Genomic DNA, 18,488 nt, shown 5'->3' on the forward strand with positions numbered 1-18,488 from the left:
GACCCCACTGCACCAGATGTTTAGAATCCTGAATGGAGGCGGAGAAGTCAGGTGTAATGAATGAGTGCGTTCTTACCTGTAACACCACAACAAAACCAAAACAAACGAGACAAGGGAATGGTGATGAGCCGGCGCCAGGGGCTGTAGTTAGCTTGTTCCACCTCGTGAAGAAGCAGGAAGAACTGCAAATCATCCTGTACCACGGGGTTGGGGGAACCGAGCCGCGGTGCATGATGGGGATGGATCAGTAGTCATGCTAGGGACAAAGCTGAGCATCAGCGAGATTCGGTGCCAGAAGTAGAATGGGGAACTGAGTGCTGGGAACTAACGGGCGCTCTCACCCTGGCAACCGAGTGCAGTCACTGATGGAGTGCCCAAAAAAAGAGAACAGGGTTACTGGAGGGACCCGAGAGGGCACTTGAAGTGCGAGGTGTGTTCAGATGGCTTTGTACGTCAAGGATGATGATTGTTCAAGTTGTTGTTTTTCTCGTTGACGATGATGATTACGATGACGGGTGTTGGAGGTGGTGGTAGGGGTGGTTTGAGACAGAATGAACAGCAGCAGCAGCAGCAGCAGCACCGAGAATGTTCTTATTCCTGTTCGTTATCGTGTTGCTTACCTGGATAATGGTAACATGAAATGTCACGTGTTGAAGAGCATGCGCCTCTCCAGCTCGATAGGAAGACACGAGGAAATTCTCCACGTAGATGCCTCTATCTCCTCCTTCCCGCCCCCTCCTACCTCCAAAGAGAATGCTTTGTTGTTCAAGACAGGTTTTTTTTTTTTCCTTTGTTGAAGTAATAATCAGACAACGGTTGGAAACTTGTTTCGCGTTCTTTGTGTGTGTTCGCGCTCGCGAACGTTGGCAAGCATAGCAGGTAAACAATTCCGCGCGCATTCTTCTCTCTCTCCAGCTCTCGTTTAGTCACTCACAGGCGTTTATTTCTTTAAAAATACTTTGATGTAGAAAAAAACATTTAGATAAATTCCTTTAATCCTTTGAATCCTTAATGAAAAAAAAAACTGTCACCAAAAAATGTGTTTGATCCGATGATATGCGAGAGCGGGGTTGGGGGGATATAGGTCGCGGGGGAAGGGTCCCACAAAGACAAAGCAGAATGTAGGGCATAAAATCAATCAGCGTCGCCTGCCATGTGAGTCACTGGTACACTGGACCGTCAGTCGGGTCTTGCAGGAAGTTTCAGCGGCTGGCAGGAACATGTCCAGCGTGCGTCATAGGTCACGTGACGGCGGCAGCTCCTGATGGCGGACTAGGAAACGCCGAGCGCCGTCCTCACAGCGAGGGTTCGTGCTGAGCATCATAAGTCACCAGCAGTTTTGAATCGTAACTGACAAAAGCGGATGTTTCTGTGATGTAAACGACAAGGTCGCTAAAAGGGTTGGAGTTAGATGTGGGGAGAGGCGGAGTGATTGTACCTGATCGTGAAACTTCTGTCTTACAGCGGAGAAGTGGGGGAGAAGGTAAATGTGGGATAGGTTATTAATTACGAGACTAAAGCCACTCGTTTCCTTATCTTTGATGACTTTTTTGTGAGTAACCCATTTGATGGTTTTTTAAATATATTATTTACAAAAAGATATTTTACATTTGACATGCTGTTTGTCATAGTAAGAGCAAAGGAGTGGTCTCGAAAACGGTTAAAAAAAAAACCCAGGGTAGTTCTTACTTCGGTCTAGAAATAGAAAAATATTATAAATGATTTTATACAGCTTTCAACGTGTAGTATCAATTTTTTCATTCCTTACTGCTTTTTCTGTTCTGGTTGATTAAAGACCGTTACTGTTTGTCTTTTGGGGGCTTTGTGTGGAAGGGACCAGGGATGCACAGAAATATCTAGTTTCTGTCTTTTCTCTCCATTCTTTTAACTTGCTATTCGAGAGAAAGAAATAATAATCAAGCGCTGGAATCATGCTGTTTATATCGTGGGAATTAGATGATCGGGATCGTTTGTTTGTTGTTGTTTTTGTTTGTTTGTTTGTTTGTTTGTTTGTTTGTTTGTTTGTTTTGTTTGTTTGTCTTTTGTATTAATGTTTGTAATACTTCATTCTTCTGTCACACGCCAAATTTAATTCGGTGCATCCGTCTGATGATGTCTCTTTCAAAACAAGCGATTTGAATGTACAGGTGTTTGCTACAAGGTGTTTAATTTTATTTATTGTTGTCGCACTGCAGTAGATCGTTAACGGTGATTTTTCACTTTGTTTTTAACACCTTATACAAAAATACATACACTCACGTGTTGTAATCGGTGAAGATACGGGTGTGCTGTAACGGTGTCAACCCTGTTTAGTCTCTCGGTCCATCCTTCTCTCTCTCTGCCGTACGTAGGTCACAAAGCACGGCCTATGCCGCGGCACATGGCTCACTGCGTGACGTCACAGGCAAGCGGTGAGCAGACGACCCGTATATAAGGTTGGCGAGCGCGCGCGTGCCTCTACATTTCTGTTGGCGAGGACGTGCACTCGGCAAGTACCGTTAGTGACGTCGGTGTTGCTTCACTCTCCGCCTCAGTGCCACTCACTCGCGGCGCGCGACTGAAGGGCGCAACAGCTGGAGTCGTGTTTGCTGCTGTTGACGGCGATCATCCCAAATCTTCTATCGTCGTCGTTGTTGGACTATCGCAAGCTGCAAGCGTCGTGTTTGTTTCTTTCTTTTTTATCCAGTTCGGAATCTTTTTCGTTTGCTGGGAAGTTGCCATTTTAAGACAGTAAGGCAAGGACAGCGTGCAGACGACATATCTGAACTTCTGGCTGTTCCGATTTACTCCCCCCGGATCGAGGATAAGAGAAGCTGGTGGATTTTTACCTTGGAGGCGGTGTCTACCCGCCTTGGACAGTGGTGACGTTGTCGGTACCCGACGACTGCCGTGATCGTGTCGCTGGTGTTGTTCTTATAATGCCTGCGCTGTGTACCATGCTGCCGGGGGCCGCCACTCTGCAGCACCAGGAGAAACAGCTGGACATCATGCTGACTGCCATCAAGACAGAGACCATTCTGCTCGCCGTCACCACCGCCACTGACCTCGCCTGTAAGTCTTGAGCTCACAGCCTGCGGTCAGCCTTCACATTACCCGCCATCTCTTCATAGCATCTTTCTTTATTTCATTCTACTTTGTTTTCGTTTTTCATTTTATCTTTCTTTCCTTTTTTTATTTTCTGCTTTTCATGCACGACACACATCCTAATATTTAATTGTTTCTTTTTATTTGTTTTTGGGGTTTCTTTTGTTTTTTTTTCATTTATACGTTTTTTGTGTTTGTTTTGTTTCTTCTTCTTCTTGTTGTTGTTTTGTTTTGTTTTTGTTTTTGGTTGGTTGTTTTGGGTTTTTTTTTTTGTTTTTTGTTGTTTTTTTGTTTTGTTTTTTTTTGGGTTTTTTTTTTGTTTGTTTTTTTGTTTGTTTTTTTGTTTTGTTTTTTTTTGTTGTTGTTTTTTTGGCTGGTATGTTTATCTATTGATGTTTTTAACATTCTTCCTTCTTTCTTTTTTGTAAAACCCATCCATGCGCACTCTTTCTTTCTCACATACAGAGAAAACAGTGTTAGAGCAAGTTCATACGTCCTTCTCGCCATCTACCCAGTTTCTCATAAGCTGACACATACACTTTCGCTTTAACTGTGCCACCCGTCTTTCCCAGGAATAGGGAAAATTTGCTGTGGCTGTGAGTAGTGTGTATCGGGTTCATGTCAGGGGTCATTCAGCACTCGTCTGACCTCGGAAACCGATCAGAAATGGGTTACACTTGCGTCATCGAGTTTTTGGTGAAACGGAGAGTCCGCTTCGTGTCGCCCTAGTGACTTCATCCTGAAGGTGAGGACAGGCGGTGTCTACGTCATCACCAATAGGATGGCACGCGCCACAGCGATAGTTAGCTGACACGCGCGTGCTTTTCTTTCTCGAAATGTGTGCATCAGGCAGGGTTTTCTTTGGCACGAAGCCTAAAGGGTGGAATCCTTCAGAATGCCCACCAGCCGGGTGGAATTTATGGAATACTTACTTCCCAGTCCATCATTATTCCTTTGGCAGTCTTCTCTAGCCGGCATTCCTAAAATACTAATCAGCTGCAGCCTCTCTGTTCACGGCTTCTCTGGCAGGAGAGTGTCGGTTTGAATTTTCTTTGAAGACTCCCATGGGATAACTCGTGATTATGAAAACAACTTGGTGGAATGTGTATCATTCTCGGGTCGACGGCACGATCAGGTCCGGGTACGCAAGTAGTAGCTTAGTGGCGGCAGTGCAGGAACGACACCCTTGTTTTTGAAGTCGGTTTTTGAGGACGAATGTAGACCAGTGAGTAGTGCTCATGCTGAAAGTGGTTAAAAACTGTACTGCAAGGTCTGGGAGAGAGTGCAATTCTTCACTTTCTGTCTCTCCATCCCTGCAGAAGACTTTTACAACTTTCTTTGTACTGTCCAACTACATGTATCACCCGAACTTCATCGTCCTTTTTTTTTTTTTTTCATTTAACTGCTATGTCATCCTGACCTAACAAGCCGCAGCACAGGAAAGGAAGAGTCATCATCCATTTCTCGCAGTCAGCGAATGAAGCTTGGCCTATTGACCTGTTGATCCGGTCGCGGAAATTTTCGGTCGATGATGAAGAAGCTGCCGGCATATCGAGGCCTGGGCTGGGAAGGGAAAAAGAGAACGAGGGAAACATCGGCAGGATTAGAACCCACCCTTCCACCATACTGGAAGCAATGCTGCACGCGCCGTCGGGGTGGGTGGAAGGGGAATGTTTTGATTAGGGGTGGGAAAGGAGACAGGATGGAAGAAAGTGGAGATCGTCGGTATGCAGGCCTCGCCTACGTTATCGACGACCTCAGCGTCGCACGCGACTGCGGGCCTCCAGCGTCGTGTCAACCTCCGCCGCAGAAAGTCTGTCGCGCGCAGATCGCCGAGGGCAGGAGGTCTGACCCTCGCCGGCCTAATTAGGAGATGGTCGGGACAGAGCCTGCTCGTCTTTCTTGTCATCCCCGCTAGCAGAAGGAAGCGCTGTCAGCTTCACTTCCACAAATCAGTCCTGCTATTAATCTCACAGAGTTTCCTTCCAGAAAGGGACGGCTTCCCAGTGGTCATCTTGCAAGTCGCCAACCAGCGCTGCAGCTGCAGCAATTATTAATTATGCATCTTTGTTATCGCGAACCTGTCGGTTGGTTTCGGGTGGTGCACGAAGACCGATATAGTATATCGTACTTGTTATGTTAGAACATGCTTTAGTCTTGATACGAGTGCAGATGACTTGATGTCGTGATGATATTAATATCTGGGTAAACCCGGTGAGTGGTTTTCGATCTTATGGTGGTCAGTGGCTTTACGTGTTTGGGCATTCTAGTCTGATAGACTTAGCAACAATTTCTGAGAAATATTAGAAAGATGTATTCATATGCAGGTTGTATACATGCACAACAGAAACTATGTCATGATTTGTTTTTCCTTATTCTTCCATTGAGTCAAACTTCCTTGAGGCTGCTTTTGATTTTCGAGGCAATTCCTAGTAAAGACCATGTCAAGGCTTATAGTTCCATGACATGTTTGTAGGTTGTATTTATAGTGCACACCTGCGAAATCGCCATTTTCCAGGCAATATCAGCATGTGAAGATATTTCGCGATATTTTGTGCAATGTTTTTTTTTCCCCCTGATCCTGCTTTCTTCCGCATGGCTGAGTCAGGCTGGCAACATTGACACAGAGGCTGCTCTTGACAAGGAGCCCTCGCTTTCTGACAACATTGGTGTCGGTTGAGTGGCGCTCAGCAAAAACCGACGATCCATCAAGTGACAGGTCATTTATAACAGCCTGACAACTGCTTTACTTTCTCTTCCTTTATTTTACCAACCGCCTTGCACCTACCTCCCCCTCCCCCGTGCTCTCAGTCCGACCCTCCTCACCTCCACCTTCCGGCGCCTGTCAGGTGGAACACAACTTCAGCTTTCTTACCAGCTCCGGTAAAGCGATTGGCCTGCTCCGTCTTTCCGTGTATGAGGTCAGACATTTGTTACCGGTATTTTCCCTCACTCCTGGCCCACCTCATCTTTCTCCTCCCTCTAAAATTTTTTTAAACTCCTCAGGTAAGCTCATCCTGTACAAGTGCACTCCTTGTATACAAGTGTATAAGGATTTATCTCGCACTTGTTTAGCCACACCTCCAGAGTTTCGATGTAAAGTACTAGAGGATGCTTGCTGACTGAATGGAGGGATTCCTCGGTCAATGTTGTGAGTTCAGCATGTTCCATGTTGTACACTTACAGTCATCACATGCCCTTTGAACTCGCCCTACATCCTTTCTTCTCCTTCCTCCCTCTCCATCGGTCGTTTACAAAAAAATTGAGGAGGTGGGGAAGCGACCAGCGGGAGGGGTTAGGCTTGGAGGAGGGCCGAGAAAGGGGGTAGTGCAAGAGATTTGACAGAGTGTCGCGCGCTTTGAGGGTGATGGAGAAGCCGGGCATCTCGAGGCGTCTGCGGCCCCTTGAGGGGTCGTGATTAGGGATGTTAATGAATGCATGACTCATTAAACACCAAGTTGAACCACCGCTGGGACGCGCCGTTCCGACGACAGAGGTTCAGATGAGCATCCGCGGCTATGCTTAAAATTCAGACTTTTTTTTTTTTTTGGAAGGACCGGCGTTGCGCTTGCATAAGCATGCCATGCAATCTCTTGCTCGCCTCCATTCCCCCCTCTCCTGTTCTCTTCAAACTTCCGTCTGTCTCTGTAGTTGGCCTAATAACGAGACACCTGACAGTGATAACGGACAAGTGGCGTGTCCTCCGTTCTCGATTAATGAATCTGTGCGTCACAGTGCCCACGCGCGCGAGTGAGGGGTGGGGAGGGTGAAGTACCTGTAAAATACCGCCCTTTGAGTTTCACGATCAGGTAAAAATTTAAAAAACCGCACATCTGGAATCCCTTTCCTTTTTGAGGATCTGTAAATCGGAATAAGTGTTGTAGACCTTTTTTTTTTTTTTTGTTTGTTTGTTTGTTTCTTGCATTATGGACTCCGAAGGTGTCTCCTTGTATGATAACTAGTGTTTACTGTTTCTTGGTGTATCAACACCAAGAAAAGCTGCGATTCAATATAAGTCCGCCAAGTATTACTCATTGCCTTCACTAATCGCAAGAAGAAGATTTAAAATATTTTTTCGTCGGTGCTATTGCTATCAGTGTTTCGCATTCACAAGGTTCTATTTCTCTTCCTGTTATAATTTTAAATTCGAAGAAAACTTTAATGATTCAGCGATCGAGCCTTGTGGGATCAGTTACCCCGGGCGACGTGACGTCAGCGACTGCTTAGTACCAGGCCTAAAATGTCCTTTGTATGTGGTGTATGTAGACTATTATGTAATTCAGAGCATCCTGACCCTCGCTCATGACCTCGTCTCTGTTGTCGTTCCACGAAGGTAGTGTAGAAAGTCTTCCGCGTTGGCGACGACATCCACAGCCGCGGCGGGGAATTTTGTGGGCGTTAATTTTGTAAGTCGATAGCCTGACCTGCTGGATTCTATTTCCAGAAGTGTGGGAAAACTCTCACAAACGTTGCCACCGGTGCGTGTGTCGATGAGCTGAGTTCACTCCAGGTAAAAGACAGTCTCTAGCCAAGGCCACATAAAGTAATGAGATACGATGTTCTTCTCCAGACTCTTCTTCTTTGTTTTGAGAATTTGGATCATTTTCTCGAGAGGTGGGATCTGCAGTTCAGTCGATCAACCATTTTCCTTGTCGTGGTAATATTCTGTTCCTGTAGGTCAAGGGTGATATGGCCAGTAAAGTGAAGGTCAGAGGTTAGGACCAGGGTAGATCTTGACGGCTTAACCTGCACAATCTGTACGTCCTGATAAGTCTTATGTCAAGCAGTTGGTGTGGCAACTCCCGATGGTAGTAAACATTGTCCACGACCAACCGGAATTATGCTCATTAATCCTGATGTCCTTTAAGCTCTGACATGCCCTGCCATTAAGTCCGTAGGGCCGTAGCTTGTAGGTAAAGGTAAAGGTAGTCCCCTAAACTTTTCAGGTTGTTGGGGAGTGAGGTGTTAGAGACCTCACTTTTCTTGGGGAACAGCTTTAAGACATAAATTGTAGACTAGCAAGAGACTTGTAGGGTAATTTATCCGCAAATTGCAGCCATCTCGCCCCTGGTGTACAGCCCTCGCTAACGAGCCCCACTACATCTTTGCTGTTACAGACAAGCAGCAGGAGCTGGACCTGCCCACGGTCAAGGTCGAGCATGCGGAGCCCATCAGAGAGCGCAGCGTGCCGGAGAAGAACCGTCCAATGTCCGAGATCTCCGGCGTGCGCAAGCTGAAGCACACCAACAGCTTCACCGGCATCGTGCCCAAGTATGGTGTGGAGACGCCGCACATGGAGGAGCTGGGCAAGGTACGTCACCGCGCCTGCACAGTAAACACGAGTTACGGCGCTTTGCGCATCGTAATGGGGTGGTTGAGTGGTGACGGGAGGAGGTGCAAACAAAGCATTTGCTCATAGCATATTAAAAAAAAAGGATCAATTTAAAAAAAAACTTTGGAATTGAAGAAAGAACTATAGAAGGGAGGAGGTAGGGATAGAGTTGTAATCAACAACGACCAGAGCTTGTCACGGGGATGGAGGGCTTTACAACTGATCGATGTAACTCGTTTGTCGTCTTTGTGTAAATGTAGACTGTGAGGCATATTACGGTTAAAGAGACAAAAGAGATTCACAGGAAGTGGTTCTAGGCTTGTTTATTTTTCTTTTCTTGTTCCTCTTGCTACTTTAAAAGAAAGAGGTTCCATTAACATTATCGATCGAGTTTTTTATAAGGATGACAGATAATGACTAATCGATGCCGAATACTTTTGTAGTCTTTGTACGAGTACTGGCATGGATATTACAAACAAAGGAGATGCTGAAGTAATACGAACAAAGAAAGTTACTTAAATGATAGTGTCAGATGTTGTTTTTGTTGATGCTGCTGCGAGTGTGACTACTGTTGTTGTTGTTGTTGTTGTTGTTGTTGTTGTTGTTGTTGTTGTTGTTGTTGTTGTTGTCCAATTACCAAGAAAAACTTGAGATACCCGCTTTCGAGCACAACTTTTTTTAAAATAAAGGGCGGTCTTGTCTTTCACACATTTTCGTTTTTTGTGTTACAGTATCTGAGCAACTTGGACAAGTGGGGTGTAGATTTGTTCAAGATTGCAGAATATTCCAACAACCGTCCGCTCACCTGTGTGACATATACAATATTACAGGTGAGTCACAAAGTCAAGTAGTCTTAAAGAACCGTGGTGGACACATATCTGCACTAGCAAACCCTCCTCGTCCTCGCTGTCCTTTAAGTAGGATGCCCTTGCATACACGTGTTCAATCCTGAACATCTGTTGCTCCTGCCGCTTATGACATTGACAAACTTGTTTGTTTTTTTAAGCATTGCACCATAACGCTGTTGTCTGGCTCAGTGAAACTGTTACAGGACAACTGCTTTCATGCATTTCGTAGAAACTGCAGAATTTCATTTTACCACAAAGGGTAAACAACTCACTTTTAATGCATTTTCATTTTTGAAAATTCCCCTGTCGCATTGAGACCATTCTTATTTTTGTCGGTGGGTTCGAGCATTGTTTTTTTTTTTTTAAACCCTTAAACTGTATGTAAAGGCACGAGTTACACAGTCTGCAGATGTACTTCTGCTCGTGTGTGTGTGTTAATAATCTCTATTAGCACGTGTCGCCATGTTTTGTCCAGGAACGCGAGTTGGTGAAGAACTTCAAGATCCCGCCCTCGACGCTCGTCACCTACCTTATGCACCTGGAAGACCACTACCATCGAGACACACCTTACCACAACGCAATCCATGCTGCCGACGTCACACAGTCCACTCATGTTCTTCTGTCAGCAACTGCTCTTGAGGTCAGTGGATGCCTCTCTCTCTCTCCTGCCCCTCACCCTTTAACCAAACCTTGGTCCGTTCTAGCTTATATATAGACTAGAGCTGACAAGTGCGAGCAATTTTTCGGTTTTGTATCACTTTCAAGCTGCAGACACTTGGCAGGTAATCTAAGTGAACCACTACGTGCCGAGGCCGTACGCCGGAAGTAGCTAACCAAGACGTGCGTCAAAAAGAAGTTTCACCAAGACAGACTTTAATGAAGCGAAACAAGGAGGCCTACATGAGTATTGCTGGCACGGAAATAATAAATATGATTAGATGGGGTCTGGTGGGGAAAAGGATTTATCTGAAGAAAAATGCAAGTGTTGACGTCAGCCTCTGTGGTGGACGTGAATGTCGGCAAGTGCCTCGGCATCTGAAGCCAGCAAGAAGAGAAACTCTTTATCTGCCCCGCCGCCTGTCGTGCATTCAGTCATTGGGTGGTGTGGTGGGTAGAGGGGGGGGGAGTCTGGTGGCGTCCACCCAGGTTCCTGGGATGGTGTAAGGGAGGAGAACCGCCCTAGCATATCGCAAGAGAAGGTGGTTACCTATATGCCTGCGAGAAGGCCGCGTGGGAGTGCATGAGGTGGGCTGCTCGACGAGGGGATTAAAACAGCGCATGCGTGGTCAAGGGGCGCGAGATTAACACGTGACCTGGCGATAACTGCGGTGGAGGCTGTGGCCGTATTTCACATTGTTGTCGCTGCTCTGGCATCCACTTTCCGGTTGGCGTACGTGCCGACGAGCACAGCAGTCGTGCGAGGTCTTCGGTGACCTTGCACTGAGCAAGTAACTTATTGGGTGGAGGGCATGGAATGGGAGGGAAGATTTTGGGGAAAACGCCTGTTTGTGAGACGCTGGAAAGGTAAATTGGTGGTCGTCGTCATTGTTTCCTCACGTGGGCGGCAGCTGGCTGTCGTTGTTGTGGTTGTGGTTATTGACGTAGTTGTTTCCTTTGAGCTTTGTTCTAGTTTCTAAGCCTCTGATGGTCCTTTCTCGCCATTCTTCCTTCCCCCTCAAGCAGGGCCAGTATGATCTTATGACCACCTGTCGGGTCTCTTTAATTGCACAGAATATATGGACAGAAGCGATTGAAAGCCGTGCTGTTGTTCTTGTGCTATGGGTGACCTTTACTAATGTATTCATCCGAGTCTGAGCTTAGATGAATATTTTTGTTACTCTGATCTCCCAGCTAGAATGGTGTTTCCAAAGCTGGTTTATACCTCTTGTGTATATATACTTCCATGATGACTTTAAAAAAAAGTTTCCCACCAAGGTCGAATATTTTTATCTGAGTACCTGCAAGTGATTTGATCACACCTGGCGCTGCGGCTATCTGGCACGTGCTATAATCGACGACAAAGTCAGTTTGCACGGATTTATCTCCAATCCATGCCCGTCCGTTTCGTCACGAGCTTTAGCTCCCCACCCTCTCTCGGCTCCTCTCCCGCCACCAACCCAAATGCGATTGTAATTAGACACTGATGGCGCTGGATTAAATTCCCGACGCCTTAATAAGAACATCCCCCTACACCCACTTCCCTCCCCGCATCCATCTTTTTTGTAGCCCACATCCTCGCCTCTCTCCGGGGCAGAAAGGACGACCACGCTTAGCAGCAGAGGCACGGTTGGATAGTGTCGAAGTACAAAGGTCGATATGTCAGCGCGCGTCAGTCTGGTGTGTTTGAGAGCGATTTGCATGTTTGGTCGCGCGCACTCCAGCGTCGCCAAGACAAGGCCCTTTGTTTCCATCTCGAGCCAGCCACAGCGCTGCTCAGAGACAAGGGCATTGAGAAGGGTTTTCTTTGTGATGGGGCTTTCTCTTATTTAAAATAAAACCTGTCACATCATGAGAGAAAAATCGGCAGGTAGCTGCTGAGAGCGTAGATGTTCGATTGTTACACCTGTGGGCTCATACTGGTATGTGATTGCATGCATGCACATTGTGTGCATGGGGAGGGGGGGATATACAACCAGGGCAAGATCAATTGCAAGTTGAAAACAAAAATAAAATATCAGGATTCCAACTGCAGTAATGCATTAGAACTTTAGGACATATCTGGAAAGCACAAGGCTTAATGTTCAAACCAAGCATATAGATAAATAAGATGTTGTTTAAGTGGCTTTCAATGCCTTTTTCTGTAAGAACACTACACAAATTAAATTCTAGTTTATGTGATTAAAAATAAACTGTCAAAATTGTGCTAATGCGTTTGAATGTTTTGCTTTGCAGAATGTGTTCACTAGTCTGGAAACATTAGCAGCAATCTTTGCCTGTGCTATCCATGATGTTGATCACCCTGGCCTGACCAACCAGTACCTGATCAATTCAAGTGAGTGCATATTCTTGACTGAAGTTGCAAACTGCCCAGCAGCTCAGTTTGTATGTTGCAGATATAATTCTGTAGTCTTATGCAGATCACCACTGAACATAAGAATATGTTGACCTCGTATGCAGATGAGATGGGCCACCCACATGCTAAATGACACAACCTATAAAGATAAAATTGTCTTGTCATCACAAGAGAATACAATAACCTGAAAGGGGTTCTTGCCAGCCTTGTCTCCCTCTTTGTGAACTAACGGATATTTCAGTGGCCTGCTGTTCTGTTAAAAGAGCTTAACTTCTGGATGATAATAAAAGAAGCCATAAGAGTTTGTTTTCTGAGCTTAAGCAGAATGCTTTTAAAGCATTTGCAAAACTAAACAGCATACAATGAATACACACAAGCCCCATCAGGCACGATCATAAAAAGTTATTTGGACTGTAAATGTGTAGGGTCTTTTTGTTGTTCATTTTAGTTGCCTTTGTAAAATGGAAAACTTCACCTCCTGGGTTTTTTTCCCCTTCATTCAGGCTCAGAGCTGGCCCTCATGTACAATGATGAGAGCGTTCTTGAGAACCACCACCTGGCTGTGGCTTTCAAGTTGCTGCAGGAGGACAACTGTGACATCTTCATCAACCTCTCAAAGAAACAACGGCAGTCATTGAGAAAGATGGTCATTGACATGGTGCTGGCCACAGACATGTCCAAACACATGAGCCTCTTGGCCGACCTCAAAACCATGGTGGAGACCAAGAAGGTGGCCGGCTCTGGTGTCTTGCTGCTGGACAACTACACTGACCGCATACAGGTGAGCTGGAGCTGACTTTGACACTGTCCTATATGAATGTGGCTGAATGGAGATGAACTGGAGGCTTATTTTATTTCATGAGGAACACTGTCACTGACTGCATCATAGTGTTATTTCGTGGAATTTGTCTTTTCTTGGGCACGATTAATTTGGCCTTTTCGTCTTCTCCAACAGGTGCTGCAGAACATGGTGCATTGTGCAGATCTCAGTAATCCCACAAAACCACTGGAAATCTATCGTAGCTGGGTTGATCGGCTGATGGAGGAGTTCTTCCACCAAGGTGATCTGGAGCGACAGCAAGGGCTAGACATCTCCCCAATGTGTGACCGACACACTGCCACTGTTGAAAAGTCACAGGTCAGTCACGGACAGAAATAGCCACTTCCTTTATGCATTCCATCATTTGGAGTTTTAAAGAGTTAAAGTAGGTTAAACATATTGTTTTTACATGTTGATGGAACAAAACAGGACATTACATTTGTTTTCCATATAAAAGATGAATCTTGTTGTTGTGAGAATTAATGCAAAGTTTATATATTCATCTTGGTTATATCATAGGATTTTTCATTAATGTCCTTCTGTGTTGTGCAGGTGGGATTCATTGACTACATTGTACATCCGCTGTGGGAGACATGGGCAGACCTAGTGTACCCAGATGCAGCAGAAATCTTGGACACACTTGAAGACAATCGTGACTGGTACCATTCAATGATTCCTATCTCCCCATCATCATCTTTCTGTTCAAACACTGCTGCTGATGAGAAGGAGACAGAACATACCTCCAATCGCTTTCAGTTTGACATTGAAGAAGAGGAAGGTGAAGGGGAGGGAAGTGATCGACATAGCTCGGGAAGCGAGCATTCGGTCATTCAGGTCAGGGCTGGCAGTGGCGACAGCAGCAGCACCGGCAACTCCACCACCACCACCTCTTCCACCACCAGCAGGCGCATGATGGAGAAGAAATGACTGCCAACTGCCCTGACTGCCTGCTGTTGCTGCAGGTTGAGAGAAACTCAGAATCGAAAGGCGGTGGCGAGCAAACTGTGAGTCACTGCCCAGCCTGGCTTGTTGGAGAAATCAAGGCTCAAGTGTGCAGGCAGACAGGGCAGTGCAGGCACCAAGGAAGGCGAGCTAGCAGGTGACTGCATAGGACGGGCAGGCAAGGGCAAATTGCTGCAGTGGTGAGCTGTGGCTACAGGATGCAGCCTGTTGGCTCTGCGTAGTTATCCTTGACATTGTCTCTCCCTTGTGCACAAAGAGGGACTCATGGTACTGGTGTGACTGTTCTTCATTGTATTAACCACATTTGTGACACCCAGTAGACGTTTACAGTTTGCTGATCAGGCAGACTTTTTTTTTTTTCTGGTGTAGTGAGCCAACTCCAGCTACCTGGCAGCTGAAGGTTGGTACTCTGTGCACCTTGAGAAGTTGCAAGCTTTCTTTTGCAAGCCCTATGTTTAACCTTAACACACAGGCTCAACACAGTAGACCTATTTGCACCCAGGTGACCTTCTCAGGGACAATAGACAGTACAGAAGCTCAACGAAGTTAAAATAATTTGTAAAGTCTGATCGCAGACTGGTGGCAAAGCAAGCAGTAAAAGCTGCTGCTTTATAGACCTTGTGCAACAGGGTAGGTGGAGTGACTCCAGTTAGAGAACTCTGGCTAGGTGGAGTAACTCCAGTTAGAGAACTCTGGCTAGGTGGCACAAACATGCCATGGACGACAGCTGGCTTCCATCCTGTCCCAAACACCATGCAGCCCCCTCTTCTGTGTGGGTTTGGGTGACCAGGGATGAATCACCCATATGCTAAGTGACACAACCCATTGCATTTTTTGTTTTGTTTTCTTGAGATCTCACCAATCTCTGGTCTTTGCAAGTTGGTCCACAAATCAGCATGATGCTAGCATTGCTATTTCTTGCAGGACATTCGACAAAAGAAACTGTAGGCCATCTCTAGGTGCACTCAGCGCCAGAAATGGAGGCTTCATCCAACATTGTGTTAGTAATTCTCAAACCTAACAGTGCAGAGCATATTAAGACTGATGAAACAAATTGGGAAGCAAGGACAGTCATTTCACATTCTTCCATGTGTATATGGATGTTCCTTGTTTAAGTTTGTTTCTATTTCATTGCTGTTAGTAGAACCTTTATTTGGGCTACATGCCCACAAGCTTGGTCTGAAATCATAGTCTTCAGAGGACAAAGCATCAGCGGAAAGTGCTTTCTTTTCATGCGCAAAGTGCAAACCTTAACAAGTACAAGTAGCCATGCAAGGACTTAATGGTTGTACAGTGACAAACAAGTTCAGATGACTGCTTGGCTGGATTAATTGTGTATATTGCTAATTTGTAGCGTAAATTATCTTACGTTTGTACGAGTTTCGGTAGCTGGCCCAATGACTGGGTCAGCTTTGCGACCTGTGATACTTCTGTTTTTAATTCTTTTAACTGTCCATGCTAGTGCAGGGCCAGAGTAGTTCTCATTCTTTTTTCCCATTACTCTAGCCGGCAATCATCTCCCCTTCCATGGCTTTCTCATTTAATTTATTTATCACAAAATCAGACCACAGCACCTAGTAGCCTCATCTCCATATGTTGCCATGACCTCACCAGGTGAGACCCTGTACTTCACCTCACCAAAGCATATCAAAACCATTCTCAAACCAAACATAACTGCATAAAAAAGCCAAGATTTTGAAGTATAGCCTAGTTTGCTTACTGATGTCTGATGCTGTTAAACTTTTAGAGTCGTGTGCTGTTCACCGATAGGACAACGTATGTGAGAGAGAGCAAGAACAAGCAAGCAAAAGAGAGTGACTGGTGCATTGTTTTAAAATGCAAATAGATTTAACTTTTTAAATTTTACTAACACGTCGTTGATTGGTGTCACTGAAAGTACCATGCCCTGGAGAATGTCCAGAGTTTGTATGTGTGTGTGGACGCGTGCATGCGCACATGTGCGCCTGCATGAATGTGCATGGATATGTTTGTGTCCTACTGGATTTATAAATGTTTTAAGAAATTTATTTATTTTTATTGTCTGCTGTGATATTTGAGTGTCAAGTGAGCCTGTACAATGGATCCGGATGGAGGCATATTTTCTCGTTTTTTGGTGTACAATCAGCTGAGCTGAAGTGCCAGTAGACTAGCACAGTAGCAGCTCAGTTGCATCTTCATTACCAGGTTTGCTTGGTACCTCCTTCAGAAACACAGTATTCCATTATTGAGAGCTCAGATATAACAAATATGTGTGTGTTGTGAGAAAACTTCCTGTAGCCAATGAGTGTCTATCACTGTGGTTTCTCTGCTCTCCTCACATTTGGGTCTACGCATTGCTGGGGTTGTTTGGTTGGTTGGTTTGTGGTTTTTTTGTTTCTTTTTTTTTTTAAACCATGATGGAAAGCCTTTACTTTGGTTCATTTATTTTTTTTAAAGGGGGGATTCTCTCTGCAACTTTAGGTAACACTGTTGTAAGCAGTCTAAACTGCTTGTAGCAGATCATTCACTGTCTTGATTGGATGTTGGTTTTCTGTGCGTTAATTAATCAGTTTCTGCTCAGTTATAGCCATGCTAAACCCATCTCACCCGTGGGATATCTCATAGCTGGAGATCTTTCCTTTGGGTGCAATTTTGTTGTGATGTTGATGATGATGAAATAGTAGCTAGCCTTTCAGTGATCTGATGACTAGAGTGGTCGCATAGGTTGCAGACTAGCACCACTCCATGCCTGTAGAAGAAACCTTTTGAAAAAAAACCCTCCAGCAGCTTTGGCGGGATCCTCAGTGTGTTGTTTGTGGATGATCCATTTGGTGTAAGTGTGTTTCTCTCCCCTCCCAATCCCCTTGCTCAACATTTGACCCCGCCCACTTACATGACCTGCCCGACATTGGTTCCGTCTGCCTTCTTGAGCATAATGATGACTACTTATACAGGTGGACCGAATTCAGAAGTGTTTTGTATTGCTGCAAGTGTACATTTTCTTTTTTGTCCTTTCTAAGCCAACAACCAGCCACCTCACTAACCTGTCTTGAAAAACCCTTTGCAGCAGCATTTGCAGAATTCTTTACATCCTTTACCTAATGTAGCGACTGGTAGTATGCAAATAAGTGAAGTCTGTGTTGCTAGAAGACAGTTTTGCTGTGTTGCTGACCTGTGTCCATTGTTTAGTCAGGCACCTTAGGATTGATGCTTACATGTGAACGGTTCAAACATATCTGTCACAGGAGGAAATGAGATAAAAACTGAGGTTGTGTAACGTACCTTGTCACAGTGATTTTACGCTCAAACTATGGAAAGACTTTATGAAATTATTTTACACTTCTGTGGGAGTTTCAATAGCTGTGTTTTATTTGCAGTCATGATAACTGTCAATAGTAGACAGTATAAGAGCTATGCAGCCTAGATGAACAAACATGCATGCAGCAGATAAATGTCTCTTACAGTCTTTCCATACCTCTATGCGAAGATTTTCTTTGAGAGAGAATAAATTACATCATTTATTATAATGAGCACTTTTAAGGAAGAAATTTTTTAATAATCTACAGCATACCAAAGTTCTCTTATGAAAATGTTTGGCACCAACTTTTTTTCCTTTCTTATGCTTCAGTATTTGAGTCCTCTCCAAGAGTTTTATGTTCACACTGATCATGCAGGTTGACAAGTTCTGAGCAGATGCCCGTTTTGTTGCAGTTCTCTGATTTTGACAAAGTAAATTTGTTGATATAATCTAGTAGTGTACGCTGTAAGAATGACTTGCACTGAAAATGATGATGTCAGTAAGGTGTACAACATAGGTGTGTGCATGTTGATAGAGGGAGCTATACGACAGTTGTGTACTGTTATTGAACATTGGACAGCTAAAGGTAGACATTAACACTGTTTCCACTCATCAGGTTGACTGTCGATGCTTAGAGGCTGCAATGTACACACCCCAGCCAAAGAGCTAGTCATTTTGCAAGTTTTTATCATGTGATATTGCTCTTTGGGTCCTACCTGTGGTTCCTGGCTTGCAGAACCAGCTGATATTAATAAACTATTGAGCTCAAATTGTGTTTTGTTGTTATAAAAACGTGTTTGAACACTGGTACAAGAGCTTAGGGTGTTGTCCTGAGCATTCAGATTGCGCATTGAAGACAAACTGCAATCACATCAAACTCTCATTCTACACATTATGCTTTTAGCACTGGCCATCAGTTACACTACTCACAAAATGTTAAAGGCCAGATCCTGATAGAAAATATTTCACAGAAACTTACTGCAACAGATATGACTGTTCATGTTGTAACTTATTTGAATTTCATCATTTCATTGTAAAGTGTGAGAAGAATTTTATCTGTAAATCAATTCTAAGATTCAGGAATCAAGCAACCCAACCCCAAAATAAAAAAAAACAAAGGAACTGTCAGTGCACTTTGACACAATCAAAAA

At 44.7% G+C, this 18,488-nt stretch overlaps 1 protein-coding gene across 9 annotated transcripts in view; it reads left to right on the forward strand.

Moving 5' to 3' along the window:
- Positions 1-18,107, forward strand: part of LOC112573681 (cAMP-specific 3',5'-cyclic phosphodiesterase 4C-like) — a 308,076-nt gene extending 289,969 nt beyond the window's left edge. For all 9 annotated transcript variants that reach the window (XM_025254256.1, XM_025254261.1, XM_025254257.1 and 6 more), the window contains 7 exons: positions 8,202-8,395; positions 9,148-9,246; positions 9,740-9,904; positions 12,157-12,256; positions 12,781-13,058; positions 13,233-13,415; positions 13,650-18,107. In XM_025254256.1, coding sequence (XP_025110041.1) covers positions 8,202-8,395; positions 9,148-9,246; positions 9,740-9,904; positions 12,157-12,256; positions 12,781-13,058; positions 13,233-13,415; positions 13,650-14,024 — 1,394 coding nt within the window. In that variant the 3' untranslated portion in view covers positions 14,025-18,107. The remainder of the gene's footprint in view (positions 1-8,201; positions 8,396-9,147; positions 9,247-9,739; positions 9,905-12,156; positions 12,257-12,780; positions 13,059-13,232; positions 13,416-13,649) is intronic.
- The last annotated feature ends 381 nt before the right edge of the window (positions 18,108-18,488 follow it).

This window comes from Pomacea canaliculata, linkage group LG10, assembly GCF_003073045.1.
Source record: "Pomacea canaliculata isolate SZHN2017 linkage group LG10, ASM307304v1, whole genome shotgun sequence".
NCBI lineage: Eukaryota > Metazoa > Mollusca > Gastropoda > Architaenioglossa > Ampullariidae > Pomacea > Pomacea canaliculata.